The 13353-nt window shown below is 46.2% G+C and overlaps 7 protein-coding genes across 7 annotated transcripts; 3 read left to right on the top strand and 4 right to left on the bottom strand.

Moving 5' to 3' along the window:
- Positions 1-40: 40 nt before the first annotated feature.
- Positions 41-1779, bottom strand: BGW36DRAFT_388998 (uncharacterized protein). The gene is made up of 3 exons (XM_046217285.1): positions 1513-1779; positions 463-1451; positions 41-409 (listed from the first exon to the last, which is right to left on the bottom strand). The coding sequence occupies exons 1-3, from the start codon at positions 1659-1661 to the stop codon at positions 402-404; spliced, it is 1146 nt and encodes a 381-aa protein (XP_046066776.1). The 5' UTR covers positions 1662-1779; the 3' UTR covers positions 41-401.
- Positions 1780-2548: 769 nt separating this feature from the next.
- On the top strand, positions 2549-5043 carry BGW36DRAFT_57637 (efflux pump antibiotic resistance protein). Its single transcript, XM_046222436.1, has 8 exons — positions 2549-3086; positions 3143-3279; positions 3331-3413; positions 3469-3566; positions 3616-3736; positions 3788-4640; positions 4693-4798; positions 4849-5043. Exons 1-8 carry the CDS (start codon positions 2858-2860, stop codon positions 4914-4916), a joined length of 1695 nt encoding a protein of 564 aa, XP_046066777.1. The 5' UTR covers positions 2549-2857; the 3' UTR covers positions 4917-5043.
- A 7-nt stretch (positions 5044-5050) lies between these two features.
- BGW36DRAFT_306425 (carboxylesterase) lies at positions 5051-6731 on the bottom strand (the record flags this gene model as incomplete). The annotated part of the gene is made up of 2 exons (XM_046212148.1): positions 5051-5308; positions 5364-6731. 2 exons carry the CDS (start codon positions 6729-6731, stop codon positions 5051-5053), a joined length of 1626 nt encoding a protein of 541 aa, XP_046066778.1.
- An 821-nt stretch (positions 6732-7552) lies between these two features.
- Positions 7553-8562, top strand: BGW36DRAFT_389000 (uncharacterized protein). The gene has a single exon (XM_046217286.1). The coding sequence runs from the start codon at positions 7570-7572 to the stop codon at positions 8314-8316; it is 747 nt and encodes a 248-aa protein (XP_046066779.1). The 5' UTR covers positions 7553-7569; the 3' UTR covers positions 8317-8562.
- A 134-nt stretch (positions 8563-8696) lies between these two features.
- On the top strand, positions 8697-9657 carry BGW36DRAFT_465489 (uncharacterized protein; the record flags this gene model as incomplete). Its single annotated transcript, XM_046222298.1, has 3 exons — positions 8697-9088; positions 9154-9394; positions 9445-9657. 3 exons carry the CDS (start codon positions 8697-8699, stop codon positions 9655-9657), a joined length of 846 nt encoding a protein of 281 aa, XP_046066780.1.
- Positions 9658-10209: 552 nt separating this feature from the next.
- Positions 10210-10758, bottom strand: BGW36DRAFT_432382 (Mss4-like protein; the record flags this gene model as incomplete). The annotated part of the gene is made up of 3 exons (XM_046221129.1): positions 10210-10290; positions 10358-10566; positions 10638-10758. The coding sequence occupies 3 exons, from the start codon at positions 10756-10758 to the stop codon at positions 10210-10212; spliced, it is 411 nt and encodes a 136-aa protein (XP_046066781.1).
- A 709-nt stretch (positions 10759-11467) lies between these two features.
- BGW36DRAFT_306107 (putative ketopantoate reductase family protein) lies at positions 11468-12641 on the bottom strand (the record flags this gene model as incomplete). The annotated part of the gene is made up of 4 exons (XM_046212120.1): positions 11468-12049; positions 12130-12387; positions 12440-12533; positions 12595-12641. 4 exons carry the CDS (start codon positions 12639-12641, stop codon positions 11468-11470), a joined length of 981 nt encoding a protein of 326 aa, XP_046066782.1.
- Positions 12642-13353: the final 712 nt, after the last annotated feature.

The following is a 13353-nucleotide window of genomic DNA, read 5'->3' on the forward strand; positions in this document are numbered from 1 at the left end:
TGCTGAGATGCGCCATGTTAGTATTGGAATTAATTGATGCGCTGTCAAATCCTTTCAACTATCACTAGATATAGGATTTATATGCTCATATAGAGTGTAATTGTAATTATAGTTCGTCGTGATATGATCGCTCTAAACACCGATAACGAAATGACTCTAGAATTTCGTCCCTCGTCAACATCATTAGGCGAGCCCCTCCGTCAGCTAGAAGTCTGTAATCATCTGGATAGCCGCCTATTATTTCTACATGCCTCCAAATGGCTAACGTTACCGCCCTTTTAATCAAGCTAGCATCTCCATGGCTTGCTATAATAACTACGGTGCTGACCGACTCTCTTGCTGTTGTGTAGTTGTACTCAGCGTTTATTTTGGCATCGCTCAGATGTCCCGATGCGCATCTTTCACATTCTGGAAGTCATCAAATGTCAGGAATTTTATATCTGATAATGGTGAACAGCTTACTTTTTGACCTTGTAATTGACAATTGCAGCCAGTGTGCTAGCTGCCTGACATATTCGTCGTCCACGTATTGAACGTCTTCCTTTCTGATTTCAGCAGACCTGTTTTCTCCAACCCACCAACCATTCAAGTCAAGTGGCCATGTGTCGAAACAGACATCATCCTCTCCCGCATCCGTAGCAGTGCAATTTTTAATTTTCCACCTCGCCTTCCATACGGCATTGTAAAAGTCTCCATAGGATGCGCCTTGTAAAATCTCTTGGTGTATATTTGCATCGGTATATATGGTTCTGTTAACAAGATTCTTGGTTATGGCGGACGCTCCAGTGGTCGTCAGTGGAAAGAGCATGCTGTGCATCTGGTAACCCGTTGTCTGGACATCAACATGGAACTGCCCGTGATCAATTATTATGACTCCTTCCCTCTGTGTATGTCTTATATCGGTGATATTCCCAACCCAAAGATCGAAGTATAAGCCGTTGGCTCCAGCTATTAGCTCTCTTGGTGTCATGGTCGAACTCATGGTATCGATTCCCGCCTTCTCCGCTGCTTCTAGAATGATAGAGCGCATGGTTTCGTTGAAAAAGTCCGGGTATATAATCATCGCCCCGGTGATATTGACTGTACTATCTTCCCATGCGACCTGTTTGACTTTGTCGAAAACAGGAGCGAATGCTTTAATACCCCGCTGCTTCTGCTTATCAACCTCTTGCTCCTTTTTCGTCTCTTCCGTTGGTTCCCGTGAATATAAAGAACTGTAGATCCCTCTAACTTTCCCTTTCAGCGTTGAATTTATCCATTTCATCACTTTAGAGCCAAACTTTTGAACCGTCCAGGGATTGTCATCGGAGAAATCAAAAATGGTCATATAATATTCAGCTCGCACTTGGGCAATATATGCCGCATATTCATAGAGATCCTCTGATGAGTGTGTGACGTAAAATCCTGCTAACAGGCTTACATTGTCGTGAGAGTGAGCATAGGCAGCAGAACTACAATTCCAATGTTAGACTTTATAAGAAAGACCAGAAAAATAAAGGAAAGGAGCGAGACATGGTATCAAAGCCGACATGAATGCCAATTGGCTGAGTTTTGTTAAGTTCGGTTTCTCTTTCTTCGCATTCTTCCCCGATTGACGCGAAGCCTGATACCCCGACTATCCATGCGGAGAAAAGAGGGAAAAGTATGAATCGTATTTTCATATTTAACAACACGGCGCGTCAGTTATGGTAGAAGTGCTGATGACCGACATTCGCGTGGATGAAAGTGCATTTTATTTATCGTTGGTGTATTATCAGCTGGAATGCGGCTCTGTAGAAATTTTTCAGCCTCTTATTAGTACTACGTCGGCCTCTCGGCGCGTCTCTCCTGAATCATTAGACTCACGATAGGGCGGGGCCACGGACGCTCGGGACTTGCCTAACCCAAGTCTAGGCTCCAAAGCCTCCGGCATTAGCTATAGTGGCATTGCACACAACGATGCAAGCCTAGGTTTGTCAACCAATAGATATAAATTTGCTATAAACCGCTGTAGAAAAGCCATCGTCTCTAACTACATGGAAACGATGACCTACACCCCACTGTAGGTAGGCCATACCAACTGTAGATAATTTACACTGTTTGCGGTACCCAGCGTTTGAAATATTGAATGCAACCCCATTTAAATCTCGGAGTTAGGTTTCGACATACTAATCAATTGATATGCATTACCGCGCTCCGTCCTCATACGCTTAAACTGCGACATAATAAATAAGACAACGGACAAGGGCAAAGCCTAGTCATTTTATCATTATCCATTGATGGCTCGGGGTAGGATCTTAGAATTACTAGCCACACTGCATATGTTCATAGTTGTGCTCTTTAAAATCACTCGATCATCCCATCATCCACCATACTTGACCAGCTTCCCATTCGACAATCATCTTGAGACGTATATTTGCTCGTCAGTATAATGTGTATGTTTTGAGCACCGTGGGGTTAGGGTTAAATTAAACACTAGTTATTTTCGTATCGTCTTTCAGCCTTGGCACGGATGACGACTGCACTGTCGGGATTGCGTGCTTGTTTGAGCTCCCTCAGCGAATTAATGCAGATATCGTAGCTTGACAATACGAAAGGAGTAAGGACACTTTCTTACATAGTCTATCCACCATTTTTGGAGCCAATGCGGGCTGTCTCCTCTCAGCGCCAGTGAGAATGTTGTTTTTTGTCCGACAAGTCCGACAGCTATGCAATTGGCGGGATCTTACGCCATCAGGCTTCCCTCATATATTTTGCTTTGACCCGCCGCCGCGTGAGTCAGCCTTACTCCGCTACTTAAATCATTTTGATCCGTGGACCGTGAAAATAGACGAAAAGGAAGTTTGGATGCCTGCCATTTGTTAACGGAAAGAACACCATGGGAGTGAATGAGCCGGGTGAACGCTCGCAGCTCACGTCGGAAAATGCCAGTGATTCGAGAACTTACAGGACGATTGATAAGCCCGCGGATACACCAGAGTCCGACCTTTTATCGCCGACAGAATCGGAATTCTTGAACGCGGGAGCCGGCGAGAGAAACCATGACGATAGCAACAAGCAGCCCAAACAGTCTAGTATCTGGGGTGTGGTTTGGATCTTATTGCTCGGTATGAAAACTTACCCTATGTTATGTGCTAATTTCTAACGTGACTGGTGACAACAGGGGAATTTGTATCCCATGCCGATGGAACGATTACTTTCGCTTCGGCTGGCCGAATTTCATCTGAATTCAATGCCTTGCCTGATGCTAATTGGCTCGCTACTGCTTATAGCCTAGGAGTCTGTGCTGCAATGCCGATGGTTAGTTCTTCCAAGTAATTGATTCCGGAAAATCAATTGACATACATGCAGTACGGTAAACTTAGTGACATATATGGGCGGAAAAACATCCTACTACTAGCATACTCATTTTTCGGTATAGGATCCGTTTTATGGTAGGTTTCTGATTATCTTATTCATGTCGAATCAATTTTAATTAGACGTAAAAAGTGGCATTGGCGTTCAGATGTGGCACGTAGTTCTCGGTCGTGCTGTTATGGGACTTGGCGGTGCCGGCATGGCTACCTTGGCTGCAATTATCATAACTGGTGAGAGTCAGCCAATATCTAACATTCTAGAAATACTAATCCTCCTCAGACATTGTTCCTCGACGGGACATAGCAACATGGAGGGCGTATGTCAACATCGCGTCTACTCTCGGTCGTGCAGCAGGCGGACCCATCGGCGGCGCACTGACAGATCTAGTTGGATGGAGATGGTAAACTCCCAACCTTCCCCTTGTCTGACACTCATCGACTAACAGCTTCAGGCTATTCACTGGCCAGGCTATTTTCATAGCAATGGCAGCATTGCTAACCATACTCAAATTGAACATTTCCCGCGAACCCCATCTGGACAATCAAGAGGAGCCGGCCAGTTCGAAATCCAAACTCGCTCGCATTGATTTTATTGGTACCTTTTTCCTTTCAGCGTCCGTAGTCTCTGGTATTACCTTGCTAGATATTGGTGGAAAGAAGTTCTCATGGACATCACCCTACACCATCTCACTCGGCGTGGCGTCCTTGGTTCTTTTGATCGCCTTCGTTCTGACCGAGGCCTTCTGGGCAAGAGAACCGATATTTTCGCTTCGAATTCTCCGACAACCAAATGTTATAGCAAGCTACCTCGTTATGACTTTTCAAGTGCTAGCGCAGGTGGGTATGATGTACACCATTCCCCTCTACTTCCAAGTTACTGGTCGAGCATCCACTTCATCCGCTGGTGCTCATCTCGTGCCTGCTGTTGTTGGCAATGCAGTTGCAGGTATTGTTGCCGGAGTCTTTATCAAGAGAACAGGTCGGTATAGAGGCCTTACTATTGTCGCTGGCCTCATTGCTGCAGTGACGTATATCTTAGAATATTTCCGTTGGAACGGAAACACAAATTGGTGGGAATCATTGTACATCATTCCCGGAGGCATTGGCACCAGCATTGCTCAAGCAGCTAGCTTTGTATCAATGACCTCTCGTCTAGAGCAGAGTGATATTGCCATGGCCACTTCGGGAATCTTTTTACTGTCCCAAGTGGGAGTATCGGCTAGTATCACTGCAAACAACGCTGCTTTGGAATCAGAATTTAAAAATCAGCTTCAGCGAAAAATAACTGGAGAGGGGGCAGAGCACGTGAGTATATCCATGACCGGCTTGAAGATTCATGCCCACTGATTGAATATAGATTATCGAGCGGATTTTGTCCGATGTATCGTATATCAACCAGTTGACGGGCAATCTGAGAGAAATCGTTGTCTCTTCGTACGTGCAAGGATTGAAGTATACATATGGTCAGTCACGCAAGTCCAAAGGAAAATGCATCAGCTAATTGTATATCTAGTATTCTCCTTAATATCCTCAACTCTTGCATCAATTAGTGGGTTGATGATACGAAATCACCAGCTGTAAAGGCGACCAAGCCTATATATTTCAAAATATTAGAAGCCAAACAATTACACAACCCGGTAACAATACCTACGAATGTAATTAAATGTTATTTATACTAGCATATATTATAGAATTCCTCAAATACCTAGTAATCCTTAAATGGGCACTGATCTACCATTTCTTAGCCAAAAGGCGCAGCGTGCTGTCAGCTGCTCGAGTTTTACTTGCTGTAACAATTCTGTTCCAACGACAAACTCTTCGCCGGAGTGTTGCATTACAGGAACTCCTGCGATTGCGTCGGTGGTCAATTTATTACAGTTTGGATCCCCAGTTTGGAAGAAGCTGGCAAATGCACCAGCGTATGCCTCATAAATGAGAGGATCGGTTTTTTGAACTGCATTTATCTGATTCCACTAGCAAACAGTCAGTTCAAAGGAAAAAGAATTCGCTGGTGATTCATAGACTTACATAGATAGTATCACTCCCATGCTTGGCGGGAGGTATTGCATACTCTGACAACCATCCCTGGATCTTCGCCGAGCTCGACAGCCAATATGAAGGACATGCAAGAACCAAATCACGATATATCAGCTGCGCCCTTTCGTACGTAGTATTATACGTAGCTATCGTCTCTGCCGAGCCCACTGCTGGATACAACCGATTGACCTCTCCTAACTGGGCCTCTGTGAATCTAGGTAAGAACCCCCTCAGCCAGGTGTCGTAACTTGCCAAAGAAGAGTTATATTCATTCACTGTGCTGATGTTTTGCAGTCCTGGTGGAATGAAATTCTCGCCCTCGTGAGCGTTGTAAACCCCGTATATGAAGTCAATGTTCACATTACGGTTTTTTATAGTCGTAGTTAGAGATTCCTTGAGAAATTCATTGTCAATGACTGGTGCCCATGTATATGAGCTGGTCGTATAAGTATGATCCGAATCAATAATAAGGCTGGCATTCCGAATTGTTTGAACGTCCACCTCCTTGAGGCATACGAGACTGTCCTTAGCCTGTCCGCAGCCTGTCAACGAGACTAGTTGGTCATAAATGGCTTCAGCCTCTGGATCGTCGTACTGATAAGTCTTCGGCCAAAAAGGCGAGGACGTGGTAGCCTTGTTGAACAAAAAGAGACCCGCCTGACTGCTCGCTAGAATCTGGCCAACGACGCTCCCTGCACCCGCACTCTGTCCCCAGATAGAGATATTATTCGGATTACCGCCGAAATGATGGATATTTCTTTTCACCCACTCAATTGCAAACTGTTGGTCAAGTAAACCCACATTTAGATCCGCCGTTCTCGAATTTTTAATCTCCTTGCCTGGCAAAAAGCCAAATGCGTTGAGGCGATAATTCGGTTCGACAATTACGAAATCATTGATATCGGAAACATTTAGGACTGGGTATAGTGGAGGTGGGATTTTCCATGATGCAGATCCTTCTATAAAAGCTCCTCCGTAGAAATTCACTAGAACAGGGCGTCCGTTACTTTTCCGAGCTGATGTCCCCGAGTCCCATGGACGCGAGTAGACCCCTAAATATAAGCAATCTTCAGATCCATTGACGGTCCGCTGTGGACACATATTCAAATCCTGGTCGGTGTTGTAAAGGTCATTTTTGTCATGAATGAGTGGAAGTTGAGGTGCCCGAAAACGGTTTGTCGGCGGGAGAGGAGGGGCTGCGAAAGGAATTTTCCGGAAATAAGTTATATTATATTCGGATGAATAATTTCCAGCAAGAGTAATATAGTCCAGTGATATTTTTGGATTTGGTGAAAAGGCGCTGGATACTGTTGTTGATAGCAAAGCTGTCAGAAATGGGACAATAGTTTGAACTCGCATTTTGTTCTAGATACCAACTGTACGAAATTCAGCTTTGATCCGAGATAACAACATCAATAACCTTGTCTCTATTATTTATATCAAATATCAACATCGACATATTAAGATGAGGCTTTTCTGTGTGATTGGTGCAATTATTCGATCACAGCGGGGTAAACTCTATAAAGGATCGGCGAGATCCTGAAGAATGCGGAGAAGCGGGTCGCCAATGGTCAATGATAGCCCGAGAGAACGTGATCAGGTTGTTATGGTTGAAGAATTTCTTTGTCTCATTCGTAGAGAAAACCGTTGATATGAACGACTATTGTGGGGAGGCTCGGAGACTCGGGTTAAAGGTATGAGAGGAGAGCTACTCTTTGATGAGGCTTGCACAATTAATACTATTCGGAGAGTCCGGTGACAGAAGATGATTATTTATTAGGAATTGATTTTGATTAACTCGAATCAGCCTGGTTGGGTTTCTCGGCCTGTTCACCGTAAGGCTGAAAAGTACACATATTTACTTGCCGTATTGAGCGAACCCTAAATGGCCGATCACGGAATGAAGACTAAATCGCCCTCGTATAAAGACAAGGCTTGACGAGAATATCGAGTAGGAAGCAGCGAATGCTTTCGAATCGCTCACATACAGCATGTCTTCCAATGAAATCACATCCTCTGCAGCCTAGCGAAATCAGCCTCACACAGCCTCGCGCTCCTATTCATTGGCTGCGATACTGTCCTAGCGCAGGCAACGCCCGGTGTTCACGTGCCGCAGCCTTACTTATATTTAATGTAAATACTCTTCATATCCAGGCTAAATTCCTACATTAAAGAAAATTTTAAGAGATTCTACAAAATGGCCGACAAAGAGACACCAAGTTCGCCGCCCCAGTATAACTCCAACTCCGAGACAGAGCCACAACCTCTGCCTCCAGACGTTAGCAATATCTGCGGCCTCATCCGTATAACGGCCGAATGGGAGGAGCGAAAAATGTTCTCTGGGGTGAAACGATGCCAGCACACTGAGACATGGGATATCAACTCTGATGCCAACGAATGCCACATCATTGCCAATTTCGTCGATCGGACCAGCCCCCAAATACCAGAAAACAAGACATCCAATCCCATTGAGGAAGAGCTCCTTCCCTTCTATTTCACCGTTCACACCGAGCTGGAGCCGAAACCTGCAGAGAAACCACCCAAAGTCTATCCAAAGTTTACCCTCTGGAGTGACCACGACGTTACGCCCGGACCCCTGTCTCGCAATTCCCAACAAATCCTTCTGGAGCGGAAATACGCCGACTTCCACCTCGCTCTCGGCTTGATACAGACGATTGCTAATAGTACTCATGGTTCACGGTTCGCCCGGGTGATGTTCCCTTGGCAGAAGCAGTATAAAGTGGTAAAGACGGATTGGCAGTGGTACGGCGGGTATTGGATGGAAGGTATGACAGAGAATTGGTGGAGTGCAAGCAAAGAGGTTGCCGAAGCAAGAGACAGGCTGCGCACAAAGGCATTGCATGGGAAGGTGGTATGGAAGATTAGGAGTGAGAAGGAGTTTTTGGTGCCTTTTAGGTGGTGTGTTGCAAACAATAAGAAATAAATAGCATGGAGACAATCGCTTTGCTATATGGATACTGGTTGGACTTGCTTGATTTCCTATTTGGGTCGTCGGGTAGCCACAGAACGGATACAAGCTCGGGTATTGTCACCCAGTTGTGTTGTGTCACGACCGTGATGTGTGTTCGCTTTGGTATTACTTTTGGCAACTTTTTATAGGTCGTATGATGACGATTAAACCGAAAATATACCGAGTGTTAGTAGGACAGGGTAGGAGGTTGTCCTACCAGCACTTTAACAATTTTGTTCTTTAAACCCGTTGACCCTGCCCCTGATGCTTCTAGAAAAAGAAGCCTTTGAGATTACCAGATCCGATTATCTTGAGTGTCGAATTTAGGTATTAAACCATTAAGCATTTTTACAATGACTAGCCACCCCACGCGTGTTATCGAAGACGTCCAGTTACAAGGAATCACGATTTGCAAAGAAATATACGACTATGCCAGGAAATACGGAGACCGGGAATGCGAACTGGCGGACATTGCTAGCCTGGCTGAGGAGTGTAAGGAGGCGTTAAAAGCCTACAATCCCCTCACTGGGAAGTTCGGCATAGACTGCCCTGAATTTACGACGAAAGAAATTGATATTGCGTTATTGAAAGGTACAATTGACCGGCTGAGAATCAGTTTCAGAAAATACTCCAGCAAGGAGCGACTATGGAGCAGACTTCTACATCTATTAGAGCGAAAGAGGTTGCTGGGCCTGATATCTGATTTGCAGGACCTGAGGTATAATTTGGGTTCTGCTACAAACGTGTAAGCATGATATGAGACAAAGCAGCATACATGGATAAATCAGAACTAACGTATCATGCATGCAGAGCTACAGTAACGGTAGAGACGTATGAGCGTCGTACGATCAAATCGGTCCTGCGCAATCCTTGCCCCGAACCCCCAAAACCTCCTCAATACACTGTCGAGCCGCCGAAATATTCTCCGGCACCTATCTCACGAAGGGACCCAAATACCTCTACAGTCGACTTGGTTAATTCGTTCCAGTCAAATTTAAATGACTTGTGGTGGGAAGAAGACGCTCTAGATTCCCCGCAAGCAGAACATAGGGTATGTTTGCGAAAAGGGTATTTTTTTTGTCGCTACTTACTTGATTACAGATCGGTTATTCCGGTCCACAGCGGACAATGGCCCATATGCAATATGATGACGACCATGAAACGATGTGCGCATTGCGTGGATTTTACCGGCCGGCGGCGTCGAATGGTGTGCGTCTCACGTTACACTACGGGCAGAGAACTACACCGGAAATCCGCTTGAGCCTAATCAATCCCAGAGGGACGCACATTGTTCTTTTTATGGGCTCGTGTTGATAGTGCTTCTCTTATACACAGCAAAGTTTACTGCGCCTAGAGAGAATCGTCTTCCTGGAGGTCGCATTTGCTGATATATAGACGGACGTGTAGGGTAGCATTTCGTTTGACCTGGGTTAGAATAAGGATTTTGGAGATTTGGATTATTGGCTATGATTATGAAGTATAGAGAGAAATTGCGATGTTTTTTTCTGGTACACTTTTTGTATCTTGTTATGTTGAATGAAGTCACATGATTGATATTGCCCTAGAGAGTCACCACGAAAGTCATAGTCGCCACCCTATATTCAGAGATACCACCGATCTACTAGCAAAGAGAAAATTCGTAGATTTGGACAACCATACTATGCCAACATTGAAGTATAGAATAAACCAGTTCTACTTGTTTTGAAAATTTCCTACGACACGCCTGCAATTGATGCGGCCAAGGCTATTGATTGTTGAAATTATGCATTTTTAATATTTTTAACCCCATGTCTCTTTCAAGAGCATAAAACTCCCATATCGGGTAATTATCACCAGATATATATTCCACTGCAGAACACCACCCGTTTAGGCAGGCATATGAGTGAAAGGATGAGCCAAATTCTCCTGGCAGAAAGGAAGCTTGGACACGGTCCAGATCTCAGTATCCTAGACACAATCTTCACGTTAGCATCCTTCCACTTCTCACGAGCACAAGAGATAAGGCACAACGAACCGGCTTTAGGGTCTTTTTGATTTCGGCGTCTAGAGTGCCGGCCTTGATGGCGATGATCTCGGGAGCGGCATCAGGGTCGTGAGCAATGGGGGATCCGCATTCCGAGCAGAAGATACGGTGGACGGCCTTGCCAGAGCTGCCTTTGCCAGCCCAGCTCTTGGTGGGGCCGTTTATGGTGAGCTCGGCCTTGGGGACAACGGCGACGAGGGCTGACGATTCCAGACTGGTTAGCTTGGAGCTTGGCAGAGTGTGCAGGAAAGCTGCGACAAGGGATACCCACAATAAGTCGATCCGCTCTGGCGTTGGCAGTCGTCGCAGTGGTCATAGCCGGTAAGCAAGGGCTTCTCGACGTTGATGGTGTAGGTGACGGCCTTGCACAGGCAGTGTCCGGTAAGAACCATTGTGGGGAGAGGGGAGTTAGCAATTTGATGGAATTGGGCTGTGACAGTGACGGGCTTGCAAGGTACTCGACCAAAGACACAATTGAGGACCTTGGACGGTGGGCACAAGGATATTTAACGGCGAGCTGTCCCTCTCTTTACGACTGCGCATAATAGAGTTCCCACCCCGACCATCAACGTCACCAGCCCGTACCATCCCCGCCTCCCCAAAGCGGACTAGCGCCAGGAGCAGCCTTCAGTGATTTGGAATTACTCGTTACTTAGTAAGGAGTACGGTTCTAGACCGAGCAAATAACAGCCTCAGATAAAAGCATATACAGCAGACTATTTATTCTGCTGTACGCATGAAACTGCATTATCAGCACCGAAAGTTGAAACCGAGCGAGATTATGGCAGGGATCAGTCAACCTACATGTACCGCTTGCATTTCCTTCTCTAGGTAACACGCCGAAAGCTGCTGATTGGCCTTTCGCTCTATTATTCGCTGCCGTCCTGCAGCCAAGGCCGGGGAATATGCAAATTATTTGCAATGATTTGGAATTACAGAGGCAGCGAGAGCCGGCCGCCGCCGCAGCAGGCCGCTAATGCCGGCAGTGAGGAAAGGCAAGTCATGCACCTACAAAAGTGACTCAGCCATAACGTAATCACAATATCGACATTTATTATCAATCTAATCTAGCCAGGCCTGTGCAAATTTCTTGTCGTACTCTTATTTCCCCAGCGCGTCTCTCAGCCTTCGGTCCACCCCAACGACTACCGCATAGATAGTGTCCAGCGTCGGGGTGTTCAGGCCAAGCTCTTTCGATTTTCGATACGGATATCCCAAGATGACATCGACTTCCAAGGGCCGACCTGCCTTGCAGTCTGTCTGCATACTCGAGCCGATCGGTGGCATCGCAAGAATCCTCTCAATCAGGCGATCCACCAAGTTATAATCAAGCGAAGTGACACCGCACGCCCGCCCGACCTCGATAACCTCAGTCATTAGCTTGCGTGTGACAGGCATGGCTTCAGGGCCGGACTTGAGCCACGTTTGCGTGTCGAGCAGGGTCACCGTGGTGAGCGAGTTCCACGCGGCGTTCCAGACGACCTTTTCCCAGCGCTGTCGTGGCATGTCGTCGAGCACTGTGAATTTGGTACCGCCCCGTGTCAGCAGTGAGGAGAGGGTGTCAAGGCGTGTCTTCTCGGTTTCGCTGGGCGAGATGGTCGACGGGAATAAACCGATCTGCATGTCTTCGCTCTTGGTATGTTCCACATAGCCTGGTGATGTCTGTGTTGCACCAGTCCATGTCTGTGATCGTCAGCGGCTTTTCCATGGTTATTCTCCATGATTATTGGTGGCTCGAAAGACGGTGAGAGAAGGAGACCTACCACACAGGTGATGATAGTAACCTTTGGCCATGCATTTCTGAATGGCTCCTCATTTCCAACTCCGTTTTGGATAATCACAATAGTGGTTCTGTCCTCGTCGACCGCTGGACCAAGCGCAGTCACCGCCGAGCCTTGGTCGATGGCCTTGTGTGCACAAACGACGTAATCGAATTTCTGATTTGCTTCGGCAGGGGTCTTGACCACCCTGTACGGGTGGACAGTGTGCTGGCCGTGGTTTTGCGAGTTGACGATCAGACCCTAATTATCATTACTGCTTGTTCATCTCAGGACACAGCTCTGCAGCACGTACAGTATTCTTGACTGCGTCATAATTCGATCGCGCAACCACCGTAAGCTGGACATTCGGGTTACGACTTAGGATAAAGGCGTAGAAGGAGCCAATTCTTCATATTTCCTTTCCGTCAGTCAATTTCTGCGGGCTGACGAGAAAAATGGGGGACATACGCTCCGAGTCCATAAAGCAGCACATCAATCTTGCCATCTGCAGCCATTTTGCTAATGCGAGAAAATATTTGTGTGAAATAAAAAGAACTTTGCAACTTTCGAGCAGCTGGGAAAGGCTGCCATTCCCTCGCAATGAAAATGAAAGAATAACTATACCAGCGCGCCCCCAATCTTCTCCGCAGATGATGCCGCCCACGCCCCGATGCGATGTGGGATGCCGCGCTAGCTTGCTGTGGAGCCAGTAATCGTCATTCAGCCAATTGTATTGTTTTTTTCCTAGTTTATGTCGTATGATAGGCTGATTCCGCGGAGAGAATGCCGCATCCCACTTATCTTCTTACGGACACTGTAAATAGTGAGGCTTTTGATCAATGATGCAATATATTGGAACTAGACGCGCGGTGCGCACGCCGGAGCCCTGAAATGATGAGGAGTGTAGGTTCCGTTGCAATATGTATCATATCCTACAAATTGGCACACCTTGTAAAGAATAGTGTTGGAAGATTGGAAAGATTGAGCCAATTGAAAATAGAGCCGCTGCAGGAGTGTGCACGATGCCAAGAATGCGACGAAAAGAAATATTCAGCTTTCAACAGACATTATAGCGAGCATAATGAACAGCAGCATGACTAATGATACCACAATTCAATGCATATCCGCGTATCGATAGGCATTGTAGAGCGCAAGATACGGTATAAAGGGCAGCGTGCTAGTCAAGGATTTACTGACAAGTCTATTTGATGGCCGCAATCATCACAA

Source organism: Talaromyces proteolyticus, assembly GCF_021365285.1.
Source record: "Talaromyces proteolyticus strain PMI_201 chromosome Unknown BGW36scaffold_13, whole genome shotgun sequence".
In the NCBI taxonomy this organism is placed as follows: domain Eukaryota; kingdom Fungi; phylum Ascomycota; class Eurotiomycetes; order Eurotiales; family Trichocomaceae; genus Talaromyces; species Talaromyces proteolyticus.

Coding starts and splice junctions, on each gene's coding strand:
- BGW36DRAFT_388998 (XM_046217285.1), bottom strand. CDS start 1,661: ATGAAAATACGATTCATACTTTTCCCTCTTTTCTCCGCATGGATAGTC. Junction 1,452..1,512: donor CATGTCGGCTTTGATACCAT/GTCTCGCTCCTT, acceptor TTGGAATTGTAG/TTCTGCTGCCTATGCTCACT.
- BGW36DRAFT_57637 (XM_046222436.1), top strand. CDS start 2,858: ATGGGAGTGAATGAGCCGGGTGAACGCTCGCAGCTCACGTCGGAAAAT. Junction 3,280..3,330: donor TCTGTGCTGCAATGCCGATG/GTTAGTTCTTCC, acceptor ACATACATGCAG/TACGGTAAACTTAGTGACAT. Junction 3,737..3,787: donor GATCTAGTTGGATGGAGATG/GTAAACTCCCAA, acceptor TAACAGCTTCAG/GCTATTCACTGGCCAGGCTA.
- BGW36DRAFT_389000 (XM_046217286.1), top strand. CDS start 7,570: ATGGCCGACAAAGAGACACCAAGTTCGCCGCCCCAGTATAACTCCAAC.